This window comes from Lissotriton helveticus, chromosome 3_1, assembly GCF_964261635.1.
Source record: "Lissotriton helveticus chromosome 3_1, aLisHel1.1, whole genome shotgun sequence".
Classification (NCBI taxonomy): Eukaryota; Metazoa; Chordata; class Amphibia; order Caudata; family Salamandridae; genus Lissotriton; species Lissotriton helveticus.
In genome coordinates, this window is record NC_136061.1 from 1,587,429,415 (window position 1) to 1,587,457,099 (window position 27,685).

At 41.5% G+C, this 27,685-nt stretch overlaps 1 protein-coding gene across 1 annotated transcript in view; it reads right to left on the minus strand.

The window, feature by feature from the left end:
- Positions 1–16,557: 16,557 nt before the first annotated feature.
- Positions 16,558–27,685, minus strand: part of TMPRSS5 (transmembrane serine protease 5) — a 179,870-nt gene continuing 168,742 nt past the window's right edge. Inside the window, exons 12-13 of the mRNA XM_078683973.1 lie at positions 22,410–22,562; positions 16,558–18,276 (exon numbers count right to left, since the gene is read on the minus strand). Coding sequence (XP_078540099.1) covers positions 18,268–18,276; positions 22,410–22,562 — 162 coding nt within the window. The 3' untranslated portion in view covers positions 16,558–18,267. The remainder of the gene's footprint in view (positions 18,277–22,409; positions 22,563–27,685) is intronic.

Below are 27,685 nucleotides of genomic sequence, written 5' to 3' on the forward strand. Positions count from 1 at the left end.
TGGGAGCCCCACAACTGGGTGATATTCCTCTTAGCGATCATATTGCCAAGGGTCACCCACTGAGTCTGTGACAAATCATAGTCATTCGGTTCCCAAACATTCAACAAGCAGCGTCTAGCTTCAGGAAACAACGCAACACCTGTGACCTCTTCCATTACTGCATGCACTCGATTCCAGAAGCGAACAACCACCGGGCACTCCCAGAGTATGGGAAGAAAAGTGCCCGGAAGGCCACAACCACGCCTGCACAGCTCATCCGAGGCATAACCCATACGGACCAGACGCGGACCGGTAACATAGATCCTATGGAGAATCTTAAGCTGCACAAACCTAAGGCGGGCCGGAATTGCAACCTCTTTCGACGAGGATATGGCCAGCTGCCAGTCCTCGTCATCTAGCTCCAAACCATCGCCAGTCCAGGCTTCCCTGAGTCGCTGCAAAAGGTCGGTCCTATCGTTAATCAGTTTTTTGTAGATAAGCGAAATCGTACTGTCGGGAACATGCCCATCCAGCACCCGATCTTCAAGCGGTGACTCCTCCGGAACCTCCGTGCCCGGAGGGAAAACTGCCATCAGCGCGTGTCGGATCTGAGCGTATCTAAAAAACTCCCTGTCACTCAGGTCATACTCCAATCTCAACTCGTCAAAGGTTTTGACTCTACCCTTGGTCCACACATCATTCACCCTGCATATACCAATCACGTCCCATCTATCAAAGCCTTTAGTCTTCCATAGGGAGCCCAGCCTCGCGGAAGCATAAAGCGGAGTAGCGCGTGTAAGTCTATTCTTCCATCCCATGGCATAATTTGCACGATGCCATACCTGCACCGCTATCTTGGTGGGGCCAGTGAGCAGCCTCCCTGCGGATTTCGTGTAAAGCGCCCTGTTGTAGTCACCACCAGGCAGCAACCATCTGTCCATTTTGAACGCGGGGTTCGACGCAGGATCATACGTGCCGTGATTAATCGCCCCCAGTTGGGAGGCCCAGTAGTAACGCTTAATATCCGGGAGAGCAATTCCACCGTCATACCAAGGAAGTGTCAACTTGGCAAGTGCTATACGGGACCGTCCACCCCATATCAGTTGTCGCTGCAAGCTTTCAATCTCCCGAAAATAGCTGGCCGGGATGGTATCACAAGTATTTTGTAAGGCATATAAAAATCGGGGCAGTGACATCATCTTAAATAAAGCCGCACGTCCGAGCGGGGACAACGGAAGTCTACGCCATGGCACAACATCGGATCGCAAGCGCTGAAGCGGGGGCAGCAGGTTACGTTCATAGCGAACCAAAGGATCTAAGGTGATAAACACCCCCAAGTATTTGAAACCCGCGTGTGCCACCTGTATTGGGCACCCACGCGGCAAGGGAGGAGGGTCTCCCGATATAACGTACACGCAGGACTTGGACCAATTAATCACAAGGCCAGAATTTTTACCGAAGGAAGTCAAGACATCAAACAATACCACTAGCAACTTCCAAGGCAACGTGAGATATAACAGGATGTCGTCAGCGTAAAGCGATATCCGGTCCTCGAAATCAGGGGTCCAGCGTATACCCTTCATTGATGGCTCCCAGCGCAGCCAAGCCGCCAAAGGTTCCAAAGCAAGAGCAAAAAGGAGCGGAGACAATGGGCACCCCTGGCGAGTACCCCTCCCGAGAGAAAATGAGCCAGAAACATGACCGTTGACAACCACCTGGGCCAAGGGGTCTTGATATAGTAGTTTCACCCAACTGATAAAAACAGGGCCGAAACCAAACTTGGCAAGGACAGCCCAGAGATACGGCCATTCCAGCGTATCAAACGCCATTGTGGCGTCCAAAGAAGCCAAAATGGCCGATTCACTCAGCGAGGACGCTCTCGCAAGGGCGCCATGTAGACGCCGGAGATTCAGCGCCGTGTTCCGGTGCGGAATAAACCCGGACTGATCGGGATGGATCAGGTCGCAGACAACAGTGATTAAACAGTTCGCAAGCACTTTTGCGAGGATCTTAGGCTCAGTGTTTAAGAGCGAGATGGGCCTGTAAGACGCACAGCAATCCCGTGGCTTCCCTTCCTTGTGAATCACGACGATAGACGCGAGCCTTTGATCGGATGGAAGGGTACCTGCGTCTAGCGATTCTAAAAACATCGAGCGAAGATGTGGTGCTATTTTGTCTGGGCGCAGCTTATAGAGTTCGATGGGAAGTCCATTCGGACCCGTGGCCTTTCCCGATCTCACAGAGCGGATCGCGGTCGCGACCTCCTCAACCGAGAGTGTCGCGTCCATCAGTTCCCTATCCAGATCCGACAAGCAGGGCAAAGCAATATCTCTCAGAAGCAGATGCAAATCCTGTTCCGGTCTGTCCGATACAGGGGAGTATACGGTTTGAAAATACTCAGAAAAACACTCCACAATCTCAACCGGGTCAGTCCCTCTCACTCCATCCGCCCTCTCAATCAAAGGAACCACACGACTAGCCCTCTCCTTCTTGTCCAACCAGGCTATCAACTTTCCGGCCTTATCACCCACATCATACAAACGGCCTTGCTGCTCTCTACTCATCACTTCAATCCACTCTTATCCACTAGACTCCAATCCACTTTAATCCACTCAACTTTATTCCAATCCACTCGAATCTACCCAATCAACTGCAATCCACTATAATCAACTACAGTCTAATCCACTACACTCTAATCCACTGTAACTCAGTCCACTCCAATCCACTTCACTCTAATCAATTCAATCCACTGTAACCCATGTCACTCAAATCCACTTCACTCCAATCCACTCCACTTCAAACCACTCTAAAACACTTCATTCTGTGGCATTCCAATACACTCTAATTCACAAGTATCCACTCCAGTTCACGCTGATCTGCTCCACTCCCAACCCATTTTAATCCAATGTACTCTAATCCAATCTACTCTAATCCTGTCCACACCACTCTACTCAAATCACTCCATTCAATTCTGCTCAACTCAAATCCACTCAACCCTAATCAGTGTTATTCAATCTAACCCACACCACTCTAATCCACTCCACTCCACTCTAATCCATTCTAGTCCCATCCAATGCAAAGCTCTCTAATCCACTCCAAATGCACTCCGCTCTAGTCCAATCCAATCCATCCCACTTCAATCTGCTCCACTCTAATCCACTTCAATCACTCTAATCCAGTTTATTACACTCCAATCCACTCGACTCTAATCCATGCCATCCAATCCTTTCTGATCCACTCCATTGCAGTCCATTTTACTCCAAACCACCCCATTCCACCCCCATTTAACCCACTCTACTCTAATCAATTCAGCTCCTATACACTCCAATCCTATCTAATCTACTCGACTCTAATCCGCTCCAGTCCAACCTTCTCTAATTCAGTCGTCTGAAACGGTACATTCCGATCTACTCTACTGTAATCCACTCCAAGCCACTCCTCTAATCCACTCTGATCCTTTCCAATCCACCACACCACTCCTCTTATCTGTCCTAATCCACTCTAACCACTCACTGGAGTCCACTCCTCTCTAATCCACTCCAATCGATGGATCCAACCCATGCCACTCTAATTGACTCTATTCAAACCCAATACAATCCTCTCTAATTCACTCCAATGCACTCCACTCAACTCTACTCGAGTCCACCCCATTCACCCCACTTCAATCCACTCTAGTCAAATACATTTCACTACATTCTAAACTACTCCAATCTGATTCACTCCAGTCTAATATGATCCACTCTGATCTACTCCAATCCAACCACTCCTCTAATTTGCTATAATCCACTCGCTCTAACCCACTCCTTTCGAACCCACTCCCAAATCCATTCCAAAGCACTGTAATCCACTGCACTGTATGCATTTCCCTCTAATCCACTCCACTTCAAACTAATCAACTCCATTCCATTCTGCTCCACTCAAATCCAGTCCATTCCATTTACTCCACTATAATTCACTCCAATCCACTACACTCTAATCAATATTATCCAATCAAACCCACTCCACTCCACACTAAACCACTCCAATCAGATCTACCCCAGTCTAATGAACTCCAGTCTAATGTACTCCAATCCACTTTGATCCAATTTAATCAACCACTCCACGCCACTCCTCTTATCTGCCCTAATCCACTCTAACGAACCCACTAGAGTCCACTCCTCTCTAATCCAATCTAACCCTACCTCTCTAATAGACTCCATTCTAGTCCAATCCAATGCAATACTCTCTAATCCACTCCAATTCACTCCATTCCACCGCATTTTAATCTACTCCACTCTAATACATTTCACTCTACTCCACTCCAATCCACTCAGCTCAAATCCACGCCACTATAATCCAACCCTCTCCAATCCAGTCCTGTCTAATACACTCACTCTACTACAATGCACTCCACTGTAATCCACTTCAAGCCTCTCCTCTAATCTACACTAAACCACTCCACTCAATCTACTCTAACCCACTGCAGTTCAATGCACTCCGATCCACTTCACTCTAATCCACTCCAGTCCATCACTCCAAGTCACTCCTCTTATCTTCCCTAATCAACTCTAACCCACTTACTCTAATCCACTCCACTCTAATCAATGCAATATAATCCAACAAATTCCACTCTAATTGACTCCATTCTAGTCCAATCCAATCCTCTCTAATTCACTCCAATGCTCCCACTCTGCTCCAGGCCACTTCATTCCAATCCTCCCCACTTCAATTCACTCCAGTCTAGTACATTTTACTGTACTCTACTCGAATCCACTCCAATCCAATCTACCTCAGTCCAAACCTCTCTAATCCAGTCCATTCCAAGGCACCCCAATCCACTCCATGTCAATCAAACCCACCCCACTGCAAGCCACTCATGTAATTTTCTCTAATGTTCTTTAATCTGCTCCCCTCTCCTCCAACCCAGTCTACTCTAAACCACTCCACTCTGATCCACACCAGTCTAATCCAATCCACTCTGATACACTCCAAGCCACTCTAATGTACTCTAATCCACTCACACTAGCCCACTTCATTTGAATCCACTCCTCTCTAATCCAATCCAGTGGATTCTAATTCACTTCACTCTAATACAATCCACTCTAGTCAATTCCACTTGAATCCCCTCCATGCTAATCCACTGAAACCAAGTCCACTTTCTCTAGTCCAATTCCGTCCAATCCTCTTCTCTCTAATCAATACAATCCACTCTAACTCATGCCACTCTGTTCCACGCAACTCTAGTCCACCTAACTCCAATACACTCTAATCTCTCTAATCCACTCGACTACACTCCTCACCCACCCACTCCACTCTAATACACTTCGCACTACTCCATTCTAATCCACTCTCATCCCCTCCAATCTAATCTAGTTCAGTTCACTTTAATCGACTCTAGTCCACTTCACTCAATCCACTCAAAGCCACTCCTCTAATCTATGCTGACCCACTTTAATACATTTCACACCACTCCTCTAAAGCTCTCTAATCCACTCAACTCTCATTCACTGTAATCCACTCCGCTCTAATCCAATCCACTCCACCCTAATCCACTGAGGTCCACTCAAACCAAGTCCACTCTGCGCCAGTCCACTCCACTCCAATTCACTTCTCTCTAATCAATCCAATCTACTCTAACCCATGCCACTCTATTCCACTCCAGTTCAATCAAATCCACTCCTCACTAATTCACTTCAATCAATCCACTCTAATCCTCTCCACTCTAATTCACTCCAATCCACTCTATTACATATCGTTCTTCTCCACTCTGATCCTCTCCACTCTAATTTAATCCAATTCAGTCCACTTTTATCAACTCTAGTCCACCCCATTCTTATCCACTGCAATCCACTCCACTCTAACCCACTCCGTTATATTCCAAGCTACTCCTTTAATGAACTCTAATCCACTCTAATTCACTCCATTCTACTCTAATTCACTTCACTCTATTCCAATCTGCTTCCCTCCAAGCCACTCCACTCCAAGCCACTCCTCTAATCTCCCCTAGTTCACTCTAATCTACTCTACTCCAAAGTACCCTAATTCACTCCTCTGGAATCCACTCCTCTCAAATGCAGGTCACCCTAATCTAAATCGCTCAAATCCACTCCACTCTAACCAGGTCCACTCCAGTCCATCAACTATAGTCCACCCTACTCACATCCTCTCTAATCAACTCCTCTCCAACGCACACCTCTCTAATCTAAATCACTCTAATCCACTCTTACCAAGTCCACTCCACTACAGTCCACTCTGTTCTCATCCTCTGTAATCCACTCCACTCCAGTCTACTAATGTGCTTTATTCATCCCCTCTCCACTCTAATACACTTTAATAATCCCCTCTACTCAATCCACTCCAAGCTACATTAATCCACTCTATTCTACTCCCCCAATCTACTGTAGTCTACTCCAGCCCACTCTTACCCATCCACTTTGCTCCTGTCCACTCCAATACACTCCACTTCTCTATATACTATACAATCCACTCTAACCCATGCCACGCTATTCCAATCCACTCCTCTCTAATCCACTTCACTCCAATCTATTCCACTCCTCTGAAATCCACTCTATTCCAATCCACTCCAACCCACTCCACTTCAATCCTCTCCAATCTAATGCACTTTACTCCACTATCATCCACTCTGATTCAGTCCACTTTAATTGACTCTCGTCCACTCTAATCTCCTCTAATTCACTCTAATCCACTTAACTCCACTCTAATCCAATCGACTCCAATGCACCCTACGTCACTTCTCTGGAATCCACTCCTCTCTAACACACTCCACTTTGATTTATATCACTTTAATCCACTCCAATTCACCCCACCCCAATACACTCTAATCCACTCCACTCTAATATAATTCACTCCACTCTAATCCACTCCATTCTAGTCCACTCTACTCTTTATCCTCTCTATTCCAGTGTATTCTATCCACTCCAATCACCTGTAATCCACTTTAATCCTCTCCACTCTAATCCTCTCCAACCTACCCAACTGTAATCCACTCGAAACCACTACTCAAATCTACTCTAATCCACTCCACTCCCCTCTAATCCAATCTAATCCACTCCACTTCAAGCGGCTCCTGTAGTTCACTCTAGTCTACTCTAATCCACTCCACTCTAATCCAGTATGCCCTACTTCTCTCCTCTGGAATCCACTCCTCTCTAACGCACTCCACTCTGATTTGAATCACTCTAATCCACTCCAATCTAATCCAGTCCACTCTACTCTCATCCTCTCTAATCCAGTCTACTCTATCTACTCCAATCAACTGTAATCCACTTCAATACTTTCTTCTCCCAACCACTTTAATCCACTCTACTATAATCCACTCCACTTTACTCCACTCCAAACCGTTCCTCTAATCTACTCTAATCCACTCCTCTCTATTTCCCTTCACTCTAATCTACCCCTAATCCAATCTACTCCAAATGCACCCTAATTCACTCCTCTGGAATCGACTCCTCTATATTTCACTTCACTCTATCCACTCTAATTACCTCCACTCTCCTGTAGACCACTCCACTCTGCTCCAATCCACTCTACTCTAATCCACCCTACTCAAATCCACTCTACTCAATCCACTCTACTCAATCCACTCTTATCTACTATATTCCAATCAACTGTGATCCAATCCACTGCTCTCCACTCCACTCTGATCTACTCGAATCCACTCCACTCTAATCCAATCACTCCACTCTCCGTTACTCCCTACTTCCCTACTCTTTGATACTCCACAATATAGCAATCACTTATTCCCTGGACACTCTCTCCTTGAGTCTTTCTGAAATGTAGTCTCAGAGAAGAAAAAGGCCACAGCAAGCAAACATACATAACACGAGTATACCAGTGTACACGCTTAGCCACCATAAAAACAAGTTCCCCCCCCAAAAAATCGAATCTTAAGGGTTGCAGTCTTGTGTTTAACCTTAAAATTACCATTGCATTTTACGTCTACAATCAAAGCCTGTAAATTATACTTTCGGCAAAGAGATGTTATTGATGGTAAGGCTTGTATTGTCACCATATTCCTCATGAGTGCTATCATTCATGAAGTAAACTGTAGTAGGTAGGTCCATATTTTTGTATAGATTTATATAATAACTCACAATAAACAATCATGCAGGAGTAAATAAAAACCTACAGCCGCAAGATAAAAGTTATCTAGAAGATGATTGTATTGCAAGAATTAAGAAAAATTAGGTCTCATTGCTTACTAATGGGAACAATATATAGAATCTTATATTCCATATGGTTTCTCTGTTCAAAAGTTCCCTTAAATGTAAAATCAGATAATTTTATTAAGAAGAGCATTTCCAAGTAGCTTAAAGCAAATGTTTCCTATAAAACTAGAATTAATTAACTACGTTAATAAGAGAATTTCCTAGGAGCTTAAAGCAAGCTATAAGTATAAAAGATTACCCGTTAGATAATTATGATTTTTTTTTTACTATTTCATTAAACCGTAATTAAAATGATTTTATTGTTCTGTGAAAACGAAAAAAAACAGCATCTGACAGTTCATGTGCTTTTTTCTGAATTTCGAGTAATGTATGGAAAATGCAAATATGTTTCAGAGTTTAATTTGTCAAATTAGATAGATGACAAGTCGATGTGTCTTTTCCTGTATAGATTCAATGGCCCTTTTTTATGTTATGTCAGAGAGATTTATAGAGAGCACCTACATCATAATGTTTAATGGAGCTAAATAATAAGACAGAATATTACAGAAGTACCTGCTATATCTAGAACATACACTAGTTGTGCGCTTGTTGAAATAGGCAGGTCTTGGCTTTGAGTGCCTGTCTAAACTTTGTATAATTTGGAGCCATCCATACACTGATAGGAAGTGAGTTCCATGTCTGAGGGGCCATGACTCTTCCTCCAGAAATATTAGAAAAACGTGTTAGTGACTTAGTGGTTTCCGCACATTTGTTCTCTGTGTTCTGAAAGTGTAAGTCCTACATTAAATGTATGTGATAAATAACTCCTCAATAAGAGTAAGAGTCAATTTATTCAATATTTGAATTGTTTATCGTCCAGTTAAATCATTTGGAAATTCCAGAAAAATGTATTACTTTGGTTTTAGTGAGATTTAACGTCAAGCCTTTACTCCTATTGTACTGATCAAGGCAAAGTTAATATTGAAGGTTTTGTGCGTTTTAGAAATAAAAATGAGGTAATCGGCATAGGCTAAATTAATAGTTTTTGTTGTTGTCCTAATTTCTATGGAAAACCCGGTCAGGAATTCAGGTAGTTTGGAAGGTCATCTATTTACACGGGGAATTGGAAAGGAACTAACATACGGGCCTTCTTAAAGAGCATTATCTGTTGTATTTCATGGAGTTATACCATGACCTTTGGTTATTTTCAGTTGCACTCAAATTTCTTAATGCATTTCTATTTAAAGATGTAACAAGGTCATCCTCCCCGGTCATTCATTTCTTCCAAACCTGTTTCTATCAATGTTATCAAATGTTGTTGACTAGTTTATGAAACAGACAAAAAGCTTATTCTCCTTGATTGTTCAGAATGCCAGTATGTTACCGAGTGAAGAGCAAGCAGGTCTGAAACCGGTTTGGTTCAATTGTATTAGATTTTTACTTTTATGTAATGTGGGACATCATGTATGCGTTAATGCTCAATGGATCTGGAAAGTTAAGGTTCCTCACTCTCGATAACTGGTGCATTGTAAGTTGTGTTGTTATTAATATGTACTTTTATGTTTAAAATGTTTAAACCGAATAAAGAATAAATGATGAACTGGTGCATTTCAGTCTTTTTGAGAATTTGGAATCGTCCATAAAGCACCTTTAAGCCGTAGATTTTACTTGATTAAAGAACCTTAACTCGGCTTTAAAAAAATGTATAAATGTATTTTTGATTTCGTTATATGATGTGCCTCTTGCCCAGAGGACTGAAAGGACACTGCCTGAGCTCTTGGTGCAAAGCTTGACATGTAGCATACTCTGCATTAAATACACTCCCCCCCGAAGGGCCCTGCTGTTTGTTGGTCTCTCTTTTCGCAGACCATAGATGGTAGGGCATAAGACTATGGATACCTGGGGTGGCCTTCTCTCATGCACTTTGACCAATTAACCTCTGGCCTGACCCACAGCACAGGATGTGACCCATAACCATTTCCTACAAACTCATGGTGCAGGACATGGTCACATCCCAACTCACAACTCTGTGCCCTTTCCCCAGTCCTAAAACACAAAGGCTTGGCATGGTCCATGGCGTTGCCAAGAACCCTCTGGATGCATGATATGCTCGCTAAAAACAAATGGTATGTTGTCTTGGCCCCAGAATCCTAGAGCCTTGACATTTCTTACTGATTTTTACCCATAAATTCAAAATGAAAATCTATTTCTAGGTTTGTACTTTTTTTTAAAAAACAGTAAAGACCTGAATGTAAGGGGCCACTTTTATGTTTTTCGAACTGCTCTTCAGTCTGCTATGGGGGCCCCAGGCAGGAAAATCTAGTAATGATGACCATGCCCTACAAAGGACAAGGTGACCACCACTGTGACCTGATGGCCTAGTGGCGGGGGGGGCCTGGGGGGGTCACAAGGTCAAGGGTTTCCTTCTACTGGTGGAGCCAATTGAGGTTGCTCCTGCAGAAGCCATGTGCTTCTCTTGACTCTAAGTGAACCAGGAAATCTCTGCTTGGGAGGTGGGTCGGGTGGGGGGAGGGAGGGGTGGGGTTCAGAAGTTCTGCCAAACTCCAAATAGTGACCAGCATCTTAGAAGTAATTCTACATGTTCACAGTCGTCAACGGCAAAACAACAGCTGTAAAGATTGACAGGGCAAAAATTTAAATAATGGGATTGAAATTTGTGGCATGGAAAGTTCAAGCATGCTTGCAAAGTTGAACGAAGGTGGCAAACTTTGCGCTTCAGGAGCATAGCAAAGTATGCAATGTTTCAGATCTTCAGCCAACTTTGTGAGACGATGCTTGTGAAAGAATTCTTGCACAAACAGTTGCTTTTTTTGTTATTCTCAGGCAAACTTTTATAGTGAGAGATTTCTTGTGTTATTTTTTTAGGGATGATGCAGCTGTCCCACAGCTCAGAAACAATGGAGTTTTATGAAGTACTTAATAAAGTTCCGAGATAAAATCTCATATTTAGCAGTTAAACAAATGTGGAAATATATCTGTCACAACTTCATTTTGCGTGAAACAAAACATTAAATACATCAATTAAAATAAGGAGTTTAAAGCACTGATGACAAGAAAAAAATCATGACTATAAAAGGGAACAAAAAGAAGTGATATGCATGAAACCAGGAGCCCTATTCATAGGGCAGTAGGCGTTGATACCATTCAGCTCCCCTTTGGAACACACTAGTGTTGCGATCCTCCATTCCACCAGAAGCTGTCTGTCTAGTGGTGGGATACCCCCTTCAATGGGCAGGTTCTCTGTTAACACCAGTTCTATGGTATTTCCGACCATCTAGGGCAGAGGGGACCGATCGTTGGCCAGTAAGGGAGGATCCTTGCTAAACTTCCAGAATAACCAATGACTATGCAATTGATTTCCATTTTGATGCCTTGTGGGTACATTTATTTTAGAAGGATATCCTGAAGATCTGGCATGTGCCTGGCCCTCACATACCTACATTTGACAACTCTGTCCAAGTGCATTAGCCGTGTCGTCATTGTCTCCAATTTGGGGCAAATGGGAAGGCCTTTGGTTATGGCCTTGAGTTTAAAGGAATGATTCAATGACCATGCAGAAAGGAAATAATTATTTACGAGTATTTTCAGTATCAATATTGATGTACTCTACAATCAAGAAAGTACATCATTGCAGATGTAATAACCAATACTGCATTTCTTTGATGTATTGTCTTTCTATTAGCATCATGGATAAACTTGAATGCCAAGCTTCTATTGAAAACTTTAGGACACTCGTGCTCATTAACTCTGCATACCTTTGTGCATTGGCTGTAGAAGCACCACGCCTAAACATGCTTGTTGATTTTGTAAAATGAGAATTCATATGTTACATTACATTGCATTTCATTTCCTGATAATACACCTATGGTTTATTTCCACCACTCCTTGTTCTTTGTGCTGCGACAGAGATGATGACTTTGATAATTCAATTTTAAATACTTACCATGTACGGGGTTCTCATTTCGCATACAGGGTTTTATGAGTGTTATGTTTCAACTTGAGAATTTTGTCCATGAAATCCCTAACCCAACTTACTTTGATGCAGTAACTGCTAATGAATGGACTAGGGACCTTCTGCTCATTGCATTTGGGTTTTCGTTTTTAACAGTAAAGTGACCCTGGCAGTTGCTCAGCACACTTTAACATATTTTTATATATCAATTTTGTAAATTGAGCATCAACATCACATCTTATTTTGTTATTGATTGCACAGCCCTCTGTAGGATATGCATAAACGATGTGTTTCCTACTTCTTGTCCAATCAGAATGCGTTGATAATGACTGTAGGAATTAAATTATACATACATATTGTGAATAGGTATTTTGATTCCTCCACCACCTTTTAAGAATTATTCAGTTGGACTTGAATACTTGGCCTGAATGATGGTAGTTTTGTAGAATTCATGTTTATGTTTTTTTATAAACTCATATTTTTAAAGGTAAAAATAAACTAGTTACACAACTAGTTGAAAAACAATTAGGCATTTGCAAAATTTGTAAATTATGAAATCGCAGGTGTTAAGATTAAAGATTAAATTACTATACATCTTGAAATATGTCACACTGCCAGGTTGTTTGGGTCATTGCATGCACAGGGTATATCCACTTTAATATACAGACTCAATGCTCAATGCAGTAGCAGCTCAGGTATGTGATAGATCAGAATAGGAAATATTTTGAAGTCAGCGAAATTATAGGCCCTCTTTTGATCTGCATACTATGTGCATTGTGTCAATTACTCTTTCAGAACCCTAATAACAAGCGTCTAGGAGTGGAGATTGTCGGACCAAATTTCAATGCGAGTTAACGGATCTTTGGATAGTGCTTTATTTGTAAAAGAATAAGGGCGGACCCCAAACGTTTGCTCAGAAGCCCCCAGCTGGTGCAATCGAATGGCAGTGGTGACGAATACTACGGCTGTGTAGTCTTCATGCCACCTCATGCCTTTTTCATCTACTACCATGTGGTATTACATGTTAGTAAGTTCTTCTGTTCCTTTAAATATGTAATTCTAGATTAGAATTGTAGCATGTCAGATGTGTTGCAGTTCTTTTTTAGACAGTTACAGCTGGCTCTGAATTTCATCAGTCGCTCTTCCTGTGAGCTCTTCTTTAAGAATATTACTTATTGGTTCTTGCCAATTAAACTTATTTTTTTATCATCGTCGTCTCCTCCTGAGGTTCTGTGTAAACCACATATTACAAATTTGGTACCAGGAGTGGGGTTTAGCGACCATTTTTTAAAATTAATTCCATCAAGGATGAATTGATCTACACTTCAAGAGCTCACTGGTTTATTTCCTTAAGAAGATGATAAGGACGATCTCATCCTCTCAAATATATTGAGGTTAGTCGAGGATTGCTGTTATTTTCAGCTCATTCTACTTCAACGCGCATGTCTCTTGTTTCGACTTTTTGCCATCCTTAAAAGGATACAATTCAGAAATTTGGAACATTAGTGAATTTTATTATTGGAAACACGTCACCTTGAGGTTAGTCTAATTGTATTTATGTGCAGCGTTCGTGCATATGCTATATTGACTGCCTCGCGCTTTCATCGGGTGAAAGATACGCAGCGCATATCTCGCGCATTCATCGTTTGAGCATACCTGGGCGTTCCAGATCCCGGAGTTCGTCTTTCTATTCTTCTCTCCGTATGACATGTGGTACAGTGCATCCTGGGGGCGTGTTGACATCACCCACGTCACGTACGTCGGCGGCCATATTGGTTTAGAAAGGAAGAACTTTCTTTGTGTGTGGAGCACTTTTAACAACCAACAGTTACTGGCATTCAAGATATAACGGTGCGATACCATATTCGGTGATTCGCACACCTGTTTCTTTCATCATCATTTCAAGAAAATCTACAGTTTAACGGTGTGACACACGGTGATTCACACACCTTAGATTCTCTTTATTGACAGTGAGTGTCTTCCATTTCTTTATGTGGTGTTGTATGTATGACAATTCGTCAATTTTCCTCACAAGATAATTCAACCATATTAATTTAATATTTTGTGACTTTGACTTCAAGTTTTACAATTTCGTGGTAAAACATTATTTGGAAATTTTGAAGTTTGAATCTCTGTTTTAAGCTCAATGGCTTCAAGTCAAGGTGTTATCCAGCCAGCGCCATTCTTATTGAAACCCGTGAAGCCTGAACTTAAATGGTCAGAATGGCTTCGAGACTTTGAGAATTATCTTACTGCTATCGATGCGGAGAACTACTCTCCTACGAGGAAATTGGCTTTATTGGTAAATCATCTGGGTACAGCAGCCCACAGGGTCTTTGATAATTTAAGACACCCTGCACCCACTGCTGAAGATGCACAATGGAATGTATTTATTGAAGCAAAATTATGCATGGCTAAACAGTATTCTGACACTACAAGTGTTACGTTAGAAAGGTTTAATTTCGCAATGTGTAAGCAGTCTTGTGAAGAATCAGTTGAGGATTATATAGCAACTTTAAGAGTTTTAGCTGAAATGTGTGAATTTGGCCCTGATATTGATACTTACATTAGGGATCAATTTGTGTTCTAATGTTTCTCCAAGAAAATTCAGGAACGCCTACTTACCTCACGCAATCCCACTTTGGCTGAAACAATCGACATTGCCAAATGCATTGAAAGGTTGATTGTCACATCCAAAGTATTGTCTAGTCAGTCTAATCAAATATGGTTTCTCCTGCACAAACCATGGTATAGCCTGCTGCGTCCTCTAATGTGAGTTTGGTGAATGAGGATAGTACTGTGTGTTCTATTGGTAATAAACAAACGTATAATAAGAACAGAACTTATAAAAATCAATCTCCAATAGGACAGTTGGTATGTTTTCTGTGTGGTTCTAAGAATCATATAGGAAACAATCCTAATTGTCCTGCTTTGGGGAAAAGGTGCACTAAATGCCAAAAGATTGGTCATTTCAAGGAGCTTGTAGAAGTTATGTGAATTCCAATCCAAATAGGGTTAGGATTTTTAACATATTGTTGGAAACGCAAGATGTACAAGATTGTACTTCACAATTTGCAAATGTTGTGGTTACTGTGGAAGTTCCGGAGTCTTTAGACAAGCCTATCAAAAGACCCTTTGTTGACATCTCTATCGATGGTAGAACTGTTTTAGGAATGGCTGACTCAGGAGCTCCTGTTACCATTCTGGCAGATTGTACATTCTATAAGTTATGGCCAAATGATATGTCGCTTATTGCTCCTGACATCAATCCAAAAGCGTTTGGAGAACAGGACATAGATCTTTTAGGATATTTTTGGGAAATAGTAGGATGCCTGGGCAGAGCTGTTAAGACAAAAGTATATGTGGCTATTAAAGGAAGAGACATTATAGGCTGTAAGGATTTAGCTCTTTTAGGTATTATATTACATCCTGGACAACATCCTCCTATTGTACTTGGAGTTCTTCCTCTCAATATTTTGGTCATTGATCAACCTGACATGAATGTTGAAAACCTAGTAAAGTATTTTCCAAATTTGTTCAAGAACACAGTGGGTAGTGTTAAAGGTTATGAACACAGCATAAAAATTAAAAGAGAATGCTGTCCCAATAGTACACAAAGTCAGACATGTACCTCTCACTGTTAGAGATGATTTAAAAGCTTTACTTAATAATTTACAAGCTGAAGGCATAATCTCCCCTATTAATTCCTCAGAATGGATTTATCCGGTGGTTTTGCGGAAGAAAAGGAACTGAAAACTGAGGCCAAGTGTGGATTTAAGATCGTTAAATCAAAATATCCTTGTGGACTGCCATCCACTACCTCTTATACACGAGATTTAAGCTAAAATTGGGAAATCCAAGTTTTCTCCACCATAGATTTGCACTCCGCTTATCACCAAATCCAACTCTCTCCAGATTGTCAAGCATTCACTGCATTCGTAACTCCATTTGGGGCATTTAAATATTTGAGGCTACCATTTAGACTTGCGTCATCCCCGAGTGTTTTTCAAAAACTTATGGACAATCTTTTTGGTGAGTTTTCACAAGTACAAGCATATCAAGATAATGTTCTGATCCATACAGAGACCAAAGAAGAACACATACATTTTTTTAAAAAGGTTCTAAGTATTTTACAAGATAAAAGTATGACTGTGAAAGCAAACAAATGTAAGTTGTTGGTCAATAATGTTGAATATCTAGGTCACAAGATTTCGAGTGAGGGCATCAAACTAAAGTTTTGTAACATAGAAGCAATACGAATGCACCTCCACCTACAGACAAAGATGCATTGCGATCATTCCTTGGGCTATGCGAATACTACGCGAGGTTTGTACCTGGATATGCACAATTGATTCAACCCTTAAGATATCTCCTTAAAAAAGGTATTAAGTTTGAATGGAATGACACCTTAGATGATGTTTTTGGAAAGGTAAAAATGTTAGTCATTAATGCCCCAGCCTTACATCCATTTGTATCCAATGCTAACTCTTTTGTCTCAGTAGACGCTAGTCCGAGGGGCCTTGGTGCAGTTTTTGGACAATGGATTGATGGTAAAGAACAAACTATTGCTTTTGCCTCACGCACTCTAACCCCAACCGAATGTAACTACAGCACTATCGATCATCATCATCACCTCCTGAGGTTCTGTGTAAACCCCATATTACATACCAGTCACCCTGCTAATTAATCTCTCTATTTCAGTTTTTTTTTTCATCCCTGCCTTCTTTGTCAATGTTTCCTGCTTTTCTCGTTCTTGTCTTTCCCCCTTTTTATGTTTTTCTCTCTCTTGCTCAGGGTCAAAGTCTTGTAAACAAAAATAAGTGCCGGTCCAGAGGCAAAAGTGGCAGTGGCCCCTGCCAACAAACACAGACTCAAATTAAGCAATGGCTTTAGTATATTGTGAGCTGTCTGAGAGGCACTAGCGTTAGGAGCAGCAGTATTGGTAAAGGACCCTGCAGGCAAATATTAGAATTGAGAGCGAAATATAATTTGATTGGTTGTGGCACACACAGGTAGGAACTGTTTGTGAACGGGTATTTCATTGTTCATGTGCCTGTGATGTCTAATTTGCAAATTTCATTTTAGTTTACAAGAGTTAAATGAACAAATGTAGGTTGTCATTAGTAGGCTTGGTTATGATATGCCCTCATTTGTAAGTGAGAAGTAATATTCTGCCAAAAAGCAGATGTACAAGCACACATGGAGTACAGAGCCACCCAAGTAAACTCCAGTTCTTTGAATCATACCTGATTCATTGTTTACCAGCGCTTAAAATTGGAATCTTCATAATGAAATATACTGTAATAAGGCAATGCACCCTAGCATGTTAGTCTATATTTTATTGTGCTAGCATTCAAAATAATCTCATATCACCATCAATTAGGCCTTGTAGTTCACCTGATAAGAGTTTAAAAATTACTTTAGTATGGCAGTCTTCTCGGCAGGTGCGTGACTTTAGAGCCACACGATTTTCAAACAGGTAACTGACCCACCTCTGAGTGAGACAGGTAGAAAAATGCCAGAATGGAGGGAAGCATCTCTGTTGTCTTACATAATGGCGCATGCCCAAATTAAAGCCACAAAGGGGCATCATGTGATTGCTAATACAGAATTCATCTTTGAGCGTTGCTCATTGAGTACAACCAATAAAGGCACAGAGCGTTTGCACTGAAGGAACAGAGAATGTAAGCTCACTGTAAGCTCATTCTACATTGAATATGGTTTCTGGTGATGTCGGCAACTCCCCACTTCAAATTGGGCTGGATCGCCTCCATCTTTAGGTCACGTCATGGTGGTTCTAGTTCAGTTTCAAATGCAAGGCGGTCTGTTGAAATTAACTAGCAAAGTGCTCTCCGAGCTCTACACCATTTACATATCATCTTGCAACCAGCAGGTAAGAGGGCACTGTGTCCCAATGTCCACAATGCTTTGCGGAAGGAGGCCTAAAGTAATAATCTACCCCTGTATGTTTAGTCCTGAGGTTCATTGGAAGACATAGATGCATGTGACGATGGGGTTGAATCCTGTCCTCCACAGCCATGCTAACCGTATGATCTTTCTTTAGCAGGTCCTTCTCAAAGACGGCTTTCTTGTTCCTTGGTTGCTTCTATGAACCAGAAGGTGCACCATGTACATCCAACATTTAGGGCTGTGTTCTTCGTTCGTCTCCTAATTGTTCTGTGGATACAATGAGGAAACATAACCAGTAAGCAAGTTAATAGAATCTTGATATTCAGAAGGGCACACACGTACGTAAGACATGGCTAAATGAAATTCTTAAGATTGCTACGTTTTCAGCCTATATTGATTTGGTTCTTTTACCAAAAAGACACAAAAGTATTTAATTAGAGCTGCCCAATACAATTTTCAGGAAGTTTACAAAAGGGGGCATGGCTCTGCATTTCAACCTGCTGACAGCTACTGCAAATCGGTGGAATTCTTATGCTGTCAGAGGACCACTTAGCCACTGGTGTTTGTTAATGTTTAATTTAGATTACATTTTATTTATATTATTTGAATTAGAGGCAACCTTCATACATAGGACAGCTAAACAAGAGGAAATAATGGCAGATAAATACAACATTAAAAATTAAATAGAAGTACTTTCAAAAGACTGGAGAATCCATTAATTACTCCAGGTTATCATCTCCTATGAGCTGTTAGCTCATCCTATTACATAATAGCTAATATGCCTCTCCTAAATCTTAAAGCATATTGTAAATGTACTTCTAATACTTAGTAAACCACAAAAACGCCCCATTAAGCAATCACACATGCAGTGCTGTGTAGCGCAATTGCCCTTCCTCACAGATGCCAGAAAGGTTGATATTTTAGCTTGGTGTAAGGACGGAAAAACATGTCTGTATCTAGAGATTTGCCATCTCAATTGCAAAAATAATGTTGATTTACAGACAAGGTAAGGAACTACTTAATGACAGACAATTAACCTTCTAGAATGAATATGTTTTTGAAAAAGGTTCAAGGACTTTTCTGGTTTAATCATTATTTCTGTGGGTTGTTTTGGGCCTTGAATTACAAGAGTTTTTTCTTGTGTACAAAATTATGTCTGAAGCACAAAGTACACTTCTGATGTTTGAAAACTGAATATTCCTCTCTGTTCTCCTGACAAGACCGCACCGTTCTGCTTTGTTATTGTCTCAATGAACCACACCTAAACTGAGATGTCTTAAACAGGTAGGACCTATAATTTGCAGTGCACATATCATTCTTAATACAACAACTGTTGATATATTTCTCATTACTGTGATCCCCGATTTTAAAACTTTTTCGAAGAAGACTTCAATAGATTACAGTTTAAACACATATTTCCACAGTCCACTCCCCTAATTACAAAGTAATTTATAATGATTGTGGATGATCCTTCATTGCTATATAATTTACACCTTATTTAATATTCTAAGCAGGTATTCAAATTTCATGATATCTCTCCCTGAAAGAATTGTGCTACAGTTTAATATCTGTAGATATAAGCAGTGGCTTGAACAACTGAATACTGTTCGATCCAAGCTAGCTTCCAGTCGAATCCCATTTGCAGTTATAGCTATGCCGTTACCCTTTCTGACTTGCAGCTATCAAATGTCCATGAAATGATAATCTGTTTTTCTTTAACAACTGCGTCCCACAGATACTATGGGATCAAGCAAACCACTTCTTCACAAAAAAGGAGCAGGCACAGCTTTGTAGCCCCAGGGATGGCTGGCAAAGAAGGTGGCACGTCTTACTTTCCTATCATCCAAGGTTTTCAAAACATTATTGTTTTTTGACAATATTCAATGGTTGTTTTCATTTTTGAGAGTTTTGTTTTATAACATTCCTTCTTTGAATTATCTATGTTATTTGTGACGGTGTGCACCCTGAATACCGGAGCCAGAATATCGATAGCACAGAATTACTGAAAACAAAACTTCTAAACAAAAATATTGACAGGTACAGACTTTCTATATCTAACTCCACATTTATGTACCGTAACAATATATGCATATTTTCGAGGTACACAAATACAGAGTTAGGAATAATAAATCCGTTCTTCCATATATGCACTTACCTTTCAATATTCTGTCCATGATATTCTTGTACCTCGCTAATCGATGTGTCCGTATACAGTAGAACAAACCTTTGTGAGACACTTCTAGTTTTCAGTTTCTCCGATACTTCACAAACAAAATCCAATTTCTATCTTTGATAGAAACTTGATTGGCTTAGAGATATTATTTCCTGGATTGGGTGGTTGTTGTCATCCAGCTAGACATTAGGAGTAATGTCCTAGCCACATGAGTATCAAGAAAGGTGAAGAGGTATGGGGGATCACTGACGACAAGTAGTAGTTAACCTTCACAGTGAAATTTAAAGGACATTTTTGTCAGTTGCATTAAAATTATTCCACTACCTACCTTGCACATTTGTCTTTCAAAGAGGAGTATTTTGTTTCTTTGCACCTCATTTGACTTACTTATGCAACCACTGCTCACAGAACTTTGGTACAGATGTACAAACGTATTTAACGGTTGCAAACCCTACAATTCAGTAAATGTGTTTTTGAATGTACTAAACCCATTTAGAAATTTGTAAAAGATTTGTAGGAAACCATACCGAATTGGTATTTGGAAGGGGCATTTTAAGAGTATCCCTTTGAACTACTGATTCCTTAAGATATGTTTCAATGTGTGAGATTGACATTCGGCCACAAAAACATTAATAGTTTTACTGACACGTCAAAGGAGGTGGTAATCCATTTGCAAATGGGCAGTGATCCCCTTTCCCTTTGTGAATGTTGCCCAAAAATATTTTTCAGAGTCCTATGGGTCACTGCCAAATCTTACAAAAAAGTTGGAATATACATTTTAAGGGCATCCCTTTCGAATACCAAATCCTTATATGTATAAATGTGTAGGAATGAAATCCGATCACAAAAACATTCATATTTTACTAACACCTTAAAGGAGGTGGTAATCCCTTTGCACATGGGAAGTGGCACCCTTCCCCTTTGTGCTTTATGTCCCAAAACATTTTTAAGTGTCTAATGGGCCATTGCCAAATATTTAAAAAAAATGTTTAGGTTGAGTATGAGGCAGCATGCAAGTGCTTCCTGGCAATCAGTTGTAGGTATAGTACGGAGGAGAAGCCCCGCTCACATTAGTCATTTTCTTGTGTCTTTGTCCTTTGTAGATGCTGGCGTCTGGTTCGTTAATAGGCTTGTTCGTCCCTCCTTAGTATGGCCATGTAGTCATTTGTATAAACTTCACCAAAATAAATTGTTGAAACTATTTGGTTCATCATTGAATACAACGCGTACAACTATATAAGCCACTACTGGCCTTTTATGCTGTGACCTGGGGGACAGACCCTAAATAGGGCCTGCTTTTCATTTTTGATTGTCATTTGTATCCTCCCATTATTACTTGCCCCTTTACTTGGTTGTTGCACTGTATGTGTACTTTTTCTTTTTTTAAACTGTGGCAGCTGCTTGTTTTTGTCTTCCTTTGGCTCAGGGCCCCTAATCTTTTTATTGCATTTGTCATCCTCACGACCTCTCCTCCTCTTTTAACCAGTTTCTTGGTACTTCTCTCATGATGTCACTCTGTATGGTGACCAGATGTCCCGGTTTTCAGAGGACTGTCCAAACTATTTCATTCATTTTCAATACATGTCCTGGTTTTTGGGACAAATGTCAAGTCATTCTTCAATGCAGCAATAAAACTGTGCTCTCATGTAGAAAGGCGCCTATAAAGTCTAAAGTTATTTCAGTTGCCAGTTTCTTTCAGCAGCACAGTAGGAGATCGGCTGCCTGCAGAGTAAGAGAGCGAGAGGGCAGAAGGGATCAGGGTGGAGATCCTGCCACAGCTAAAGCAGCTATGGTTTTATGAAGTAGTCCTGTTTGTGAGTGTGCACGTATATGTGTAGGCATTGTCATTTACAATACTAATTATAATAGCTCAAACCTTGTGAATGCCAGATCTTTTGCATTGCAAATGCTTATTTAAAATGCATTCCATTTCCTTTAAGGCACATGGGTTTCGTTAAAAACAGCTTTATTTTAAAAGCAATCGTGGTCTGCTGATAGAAGACCACCATCCCAGTGATGGTAGCAAATTATAGTGAGTTGCAATTTGTGACCTACTTCAAGAATATCAATAGCTTAATTTATAAAATGCCCAGGGATAACTGTATATATTATTATTTTGGGGTGGATTGAACATGTCAAATCGAGGGATCTTTATTGAAAACAGCTTTACAACATTTTCAGATGTGTTTTCAAGTCACAGATCAGGTCATTGCAAAAATGATTGTACCTCAATAATGTGATATATCCAGTCTAGAAATTCAGCCACCTTCGTGTATACTCCAGGGTGATTGGGCTCTGCACACCCCGTTCCCCAGCTCACAATACCAACTAAGCGCCATGTGTATTCATCCTGGCACACCAAGGGTCCTCCACTGTCACCCTGCAAAGAAAAAAACAATTACCTCAAGTCATCATGGAAAATGCTGCTGGATGGGATGCTTTATAAAGAAATCATTTAGAGCAAGAACATTAATAGCAGATATACTTTGTTAGTGGTTAACTACAACTAAATGATTAGCCCAGAAAGTCTGAAATGAGGAAGGAAGGCAAATCAGTAACTACTAAATCTATGGATGTTGGTAGGAAGGAAAAACCTTGAAACTCCAAAAAACCTTCCTTCTATTTAACTTGATAAAAGATATTTGTTTCTGCAAATTAAGTAACGCTGGTTGAATTGTATAATTCTCCTTCACCTCATCAATGAATGTCGGATGTGCAAAAATATTGTTCCACTGTGCTAATTAGGTACTTTTCTCTAATCCGTGAAGATGAAAAGTTATGTAGAAACTCAAAATTCTGTTTAAGTGAATTTGCTTGCAATAAAGCTTACAACAAAACTGTTATCAATGCAGGTTCACACCCAGCTCAAGTGTCCTAGCTTCCAGAGATGTCGTAGATGTTCAGAGGTGTGGCTGTCAACAAGTCTGTTGGATTGACCTTCTGGAATGCTTCAGAGAAGCACAGCATTGTCAATGGTCGACTAAGGACAGTCTATACGCAGATTATGACCAGGTAGCAAGTGTTTGGGGTTCAGGTGTCCGAGTTGGAGCCTCCAATGAGATCACCTGATTCCTCAAGCTCTTCTTGTCTCATGGAATTCCTTGGAGGGGCAGATGTCATGGATTTTGATAATTTGGGGGCATCTTTGGCCACCTTGATGATAGCCACTGGCCATCAAGTGGGCAAGCCACACGAGCAAAACAACATCAATATCTAAACAAATGCTTCCACAATCTGCATGCATGACTCATCGCACAGCAACTTCATCTCCAGCTCTGACGATTATGAGTAAGTAAATAACTGGAAAACCCTAGTTCTCGCCGAGACACTTGCTGGTCTGTAGTCTGAATATCATTACTTTATGCTTTTACTTTTCAAGCGTTCATATCCTGGTCCTTGCCTCTCAGTCCTTCCAATCTTTATCTCCTAAACTGGCACCTCTGACTGGCATTTCTGGGTAATCCACTAACAACCCCTATTTAATCCCTCCTTTTCAAATATCCAGCATAGGTGTCTTGGTAAAAGGTGTAGTGAATGAAGGTAGAGAACTCAAGGCTTTACCGGTTAAGGGGATATCTGTGTTTTCCCTGTTTGGTGCTTTTAAGGGCTATAATGGTCTTGGGCCAGATCCCCTACCAACTGGCCCCTTATCTTATCTTATCCTTGCTATCTACTCTATGACATATCCTTTGACGCAAAAAACAGATTGGAGCACCAGGGGGTAAGTGGTCAGGTCTCCCCCCACTTACAATATATTTCTCAATAAGACATGGCCTTCTCCTAACAGTATCTTATAATTCCAAGGACCAGGGGTATAAATCCCCCTTACTCTGCAGTACACATTTTACTTGCCAGTATGTCCTACTGTTCCAAATTCACATCCAACTTTGTCATGTGCCACAGTTTCCAACAAGCCTAAACCAAAAGAAATTTTGGAAAATATATATATCTCACCACACAACTTAGTGAAAAAGAATGGGAAGCACCTCACGGTAAAAACACCAAGGGGTGGCTGCTGGCATATATTTACCAGTATGCCCACACTGTCATCATTGGTAGCTTTCCAAGTGGAAAAAAGAAGATGAAAGTAAAGAGATTCCTCTGAACTGAGAAATCTGTGAGAAAATGAGTGAAAAAAACGACAGTCTGTAAGAATCACTGCATGCCTACCAAGTCCCACACACAATACAAAAGAGGAGATGCAATCCTCAATTAAAAGTAGGTATCACTTACTTACAAAATGAATTTATTCAGAGCAGTAAGTGTCCTTGTTTAAAAACAGCATCTAATTGGCCATTCATCACCATATGGGCCAACATGTTTCGTTGCCTACTATTATTCCGGCAACTTCGTCAGGGCAAGTGTGGGTACCAAACCTAAAAGAGTTAGGAAAACATTCAGCTCAGGTCAGAAAGAAGGGCCTTGCATAATGCAGACAGGCATCAATAAGGAATCTACCCTTCAACCATCCTCCTTGAGAAATGTGAACCTGTAAAGGGACAGAGCTTGTGTTTGTCAGACCAGACTCTTAAACAGATATCTCTCTTCACACACACACACCAATCATTAAGCCTTCATAACTTCACAAGTACTGTTCAGACTAATGATCCACCTGTACTATGTAAACTTGTGATGCAGAAGAAAATCATGGGGCTCTAAGACATCTGATTTTTTGTGACGTGTGTAAAGAGAAAGTGTCAGTCTAAAGGCGCTGATTTTTGTTCATAAAGGTTTCTCCCACCTTTTATATCACCTCTTTTGTGCTGCTTAGCTCAAGGAAACTTTAGACTTCTTGGCCTAGCAATGACTTGAAAAAACAGGCTGGGTCTCTTGGGATTCAAGATTAATTAGGTAGGGGTAATTAGCCCTATTTCTTATAAGGAGTCAAGTACGGGGTGTTTTTCATCACATGTTTGGTTCCTGTTAGAAATGGGATTTTTGGTAGGCTAGGGCATGTGCCAAAGTCGGGCAGAAACCACCACTCAAGTCAGGATAAGGGAGTTACACTCCTATAATAACCCCTGCTCATCCCCATTGGTAGCTTGGCACAAGCAATCAGGCTTATCTTAGAGGCAGTGTGCAAAGCATTTGCACATAGCCAACAGTAATACAGTGTAAGCACTACAAAAGGACACCACACCACTTTAGAAAAATATCCAATATTTTTATATTCTTAAGACAAGACCAAAAACGATAAAAAAAATCCACAATACAGTACTTAAAAATCTTCAGTTATCCAAATATGCTTGAAAAACAGTTCCTTGATGCCGATAGCTCCGTCCGAGGCTATCACGACGTAGTGAACAAACAAATCGAAACAGTCCCGGCTGACTGCGGCATCAGATGGGGTTATCGGTGAGACAAGGGTCGCAGTGCTGGCAGGTCGCGATGAAATCAACAGCGTCCTCGTTGCTGAAGCGCTGTTGCCGGCTGATTACCTGGAGTCGATGGCGCCGGCATCGGTAGGCCAAGGCTGTGGTGCGGGATCAGGGTGCCAGCAACAACATAGATTCCGGCGTGGAGCGTCGTCGTCGGGGATACCAAGGTGTCGTGCGGAATGAGGGTGCCAACAAAAACGTAGATACCGGCGTGGAGCGTCGTCGTCGGGGATACCATGGTGTCGTAGTGAAGCGAGGCGGCACGAGCAGCGGCTTGGTGGCGACGTCAGCAGGGGTGTTGTTGGAGAGATCAGGGTCGTGGTGCAGCATTGCGCAGGTGCCCTCTGCGGTGCCTTCAGGACACGGAGTCAGCAGCGTCGTCGTCGACGTTGTCAGGTTGCTTTTTCTTCTGTTGCACCACAAAACACACAGTCCCCAGTGCTGAGGGCAGAAGCGCTTGAAGTCTTTGCTGTTCCTGAGATTTCTTGAACAGGGGGCAAGCCTTACCACAAGCCATTGGAGAAACTCACAAAAGTAGATTTCAGAAAGTCCAGTCCTTTCACTGCCGAAGACAGAAGCAGCCACTGCAGGCCAACACAGCAGAGCACACAGCAATGTGGTAGTTCCTCCTCACAGCTTCTCCAGATCCTCTTCTTGGCAGTCTTCTTGGTCCAAAAGAGTTCTAAAGTTCAGGGGTCTGGGCCCCAGTATTTATATCCCCAAATCCTTTGATCTTTTAGGCAGAGAGTGTCTGTGCCCAACCCTCACCAGTTCTGCCTTCTCTGGTGTGACTTCCTGGCAGGAGCTGGAGACGGCCTGGTCAGAGGCAGACCAGGCCCTTTGAGGTGCAAGGAAATCTCCTCCCCCTTCCCCAATTGTAGCCCAGGTCTATTCAGCCCTTTCCTGACCCACCTAGACTATCTGGAGCCACTCCTGCTCCCCAGCCTTCTGTCATCCAAAACCCAGACAGGCAATCCACATTCCAGCTGAGGCACATGGGATGACTGAGCAAGAAAATACCTACTTTCTAAAAGTGGTATTTTCAAACACCGAATGTAAAAATCACCTTCACTAAAAGATGCATCTTTAGATTCTGAGCTCAGCATACTAAACTTTATTTTCCTACCTAATTACCCAGGCCAGTTATGTTTATAAGATGTTATAAACAAACTCCCCATTCTGTCCTATTGGGAACAGGTAGCCTTGCAATAGGGAAAAACAAAATTGGCTGTAATTCGCTATCAGGACATGCCACACACACAAGGACATGTCTTACTTTTCACTTACACTGCACCCGGCCCCCAGGGGAACCATGGGCCTACCTTAGGGGTGGCTGACATGTAAGAAAAGGGAAGGTGAGGGGCTGGCAAGTGTGCTCACTGGCCAAGTCGACATGGCAGTTACAAACTGCGCAGAGACTCCGATATGGCAGGTCTGAGTTACCTTTTCAAGGCTACTCAGGTGGGTGGCACAATCAGTGCTGCAGGCCACTAATAGCATTTGATTCACAGGCCCTGGCACATTCAGTGCACTTTACTAGGGACTAACAAGTAAATCAAATATCCAATCATGGAAACACCAATCCATAACACCATTTACCACAGGAGCACTTGCACTTTACCACTGATCAGCAGTGAGAAAAGGGCGCAGAAACACTACGCCAGCAAAAACAGAGTCAAAACCGGGAGGTCAGGAAGTAAAAACTCAGGGGAAAGAAGCCAAAAGATGTCAAGTCTAACACTCCCTAATAAATGCATAAACTTCACTGTATAATAGATTTAAAGAAAGTAAGAACATGTATTAGGAATTCAGATGCACACTCATTTTGGTGTTATTGCCACCAGCAGGGAGTTTTTAAGATCAATAAATCATAAAGCTGCAGATGAGAACTAACATGTTAAAGTACTCCAAATTCACAGAAACCACGGCTGACTCCCGGTGCTGCACTAGCCTTGGACAAATTGCTCAAAGTAGAGTCTAGAAATTTGGTAGAATGATAGGTGTGCAATCTGCTCCTGCACTTGCCGTTGAGGGGTGCAACCCGCCTAGGCCTGGAACAAACCTGGAATGAACAATGGAGTGGTGCACTCCCCAGGTGAAGTAGTGACTAATAAGGAAGCTTATT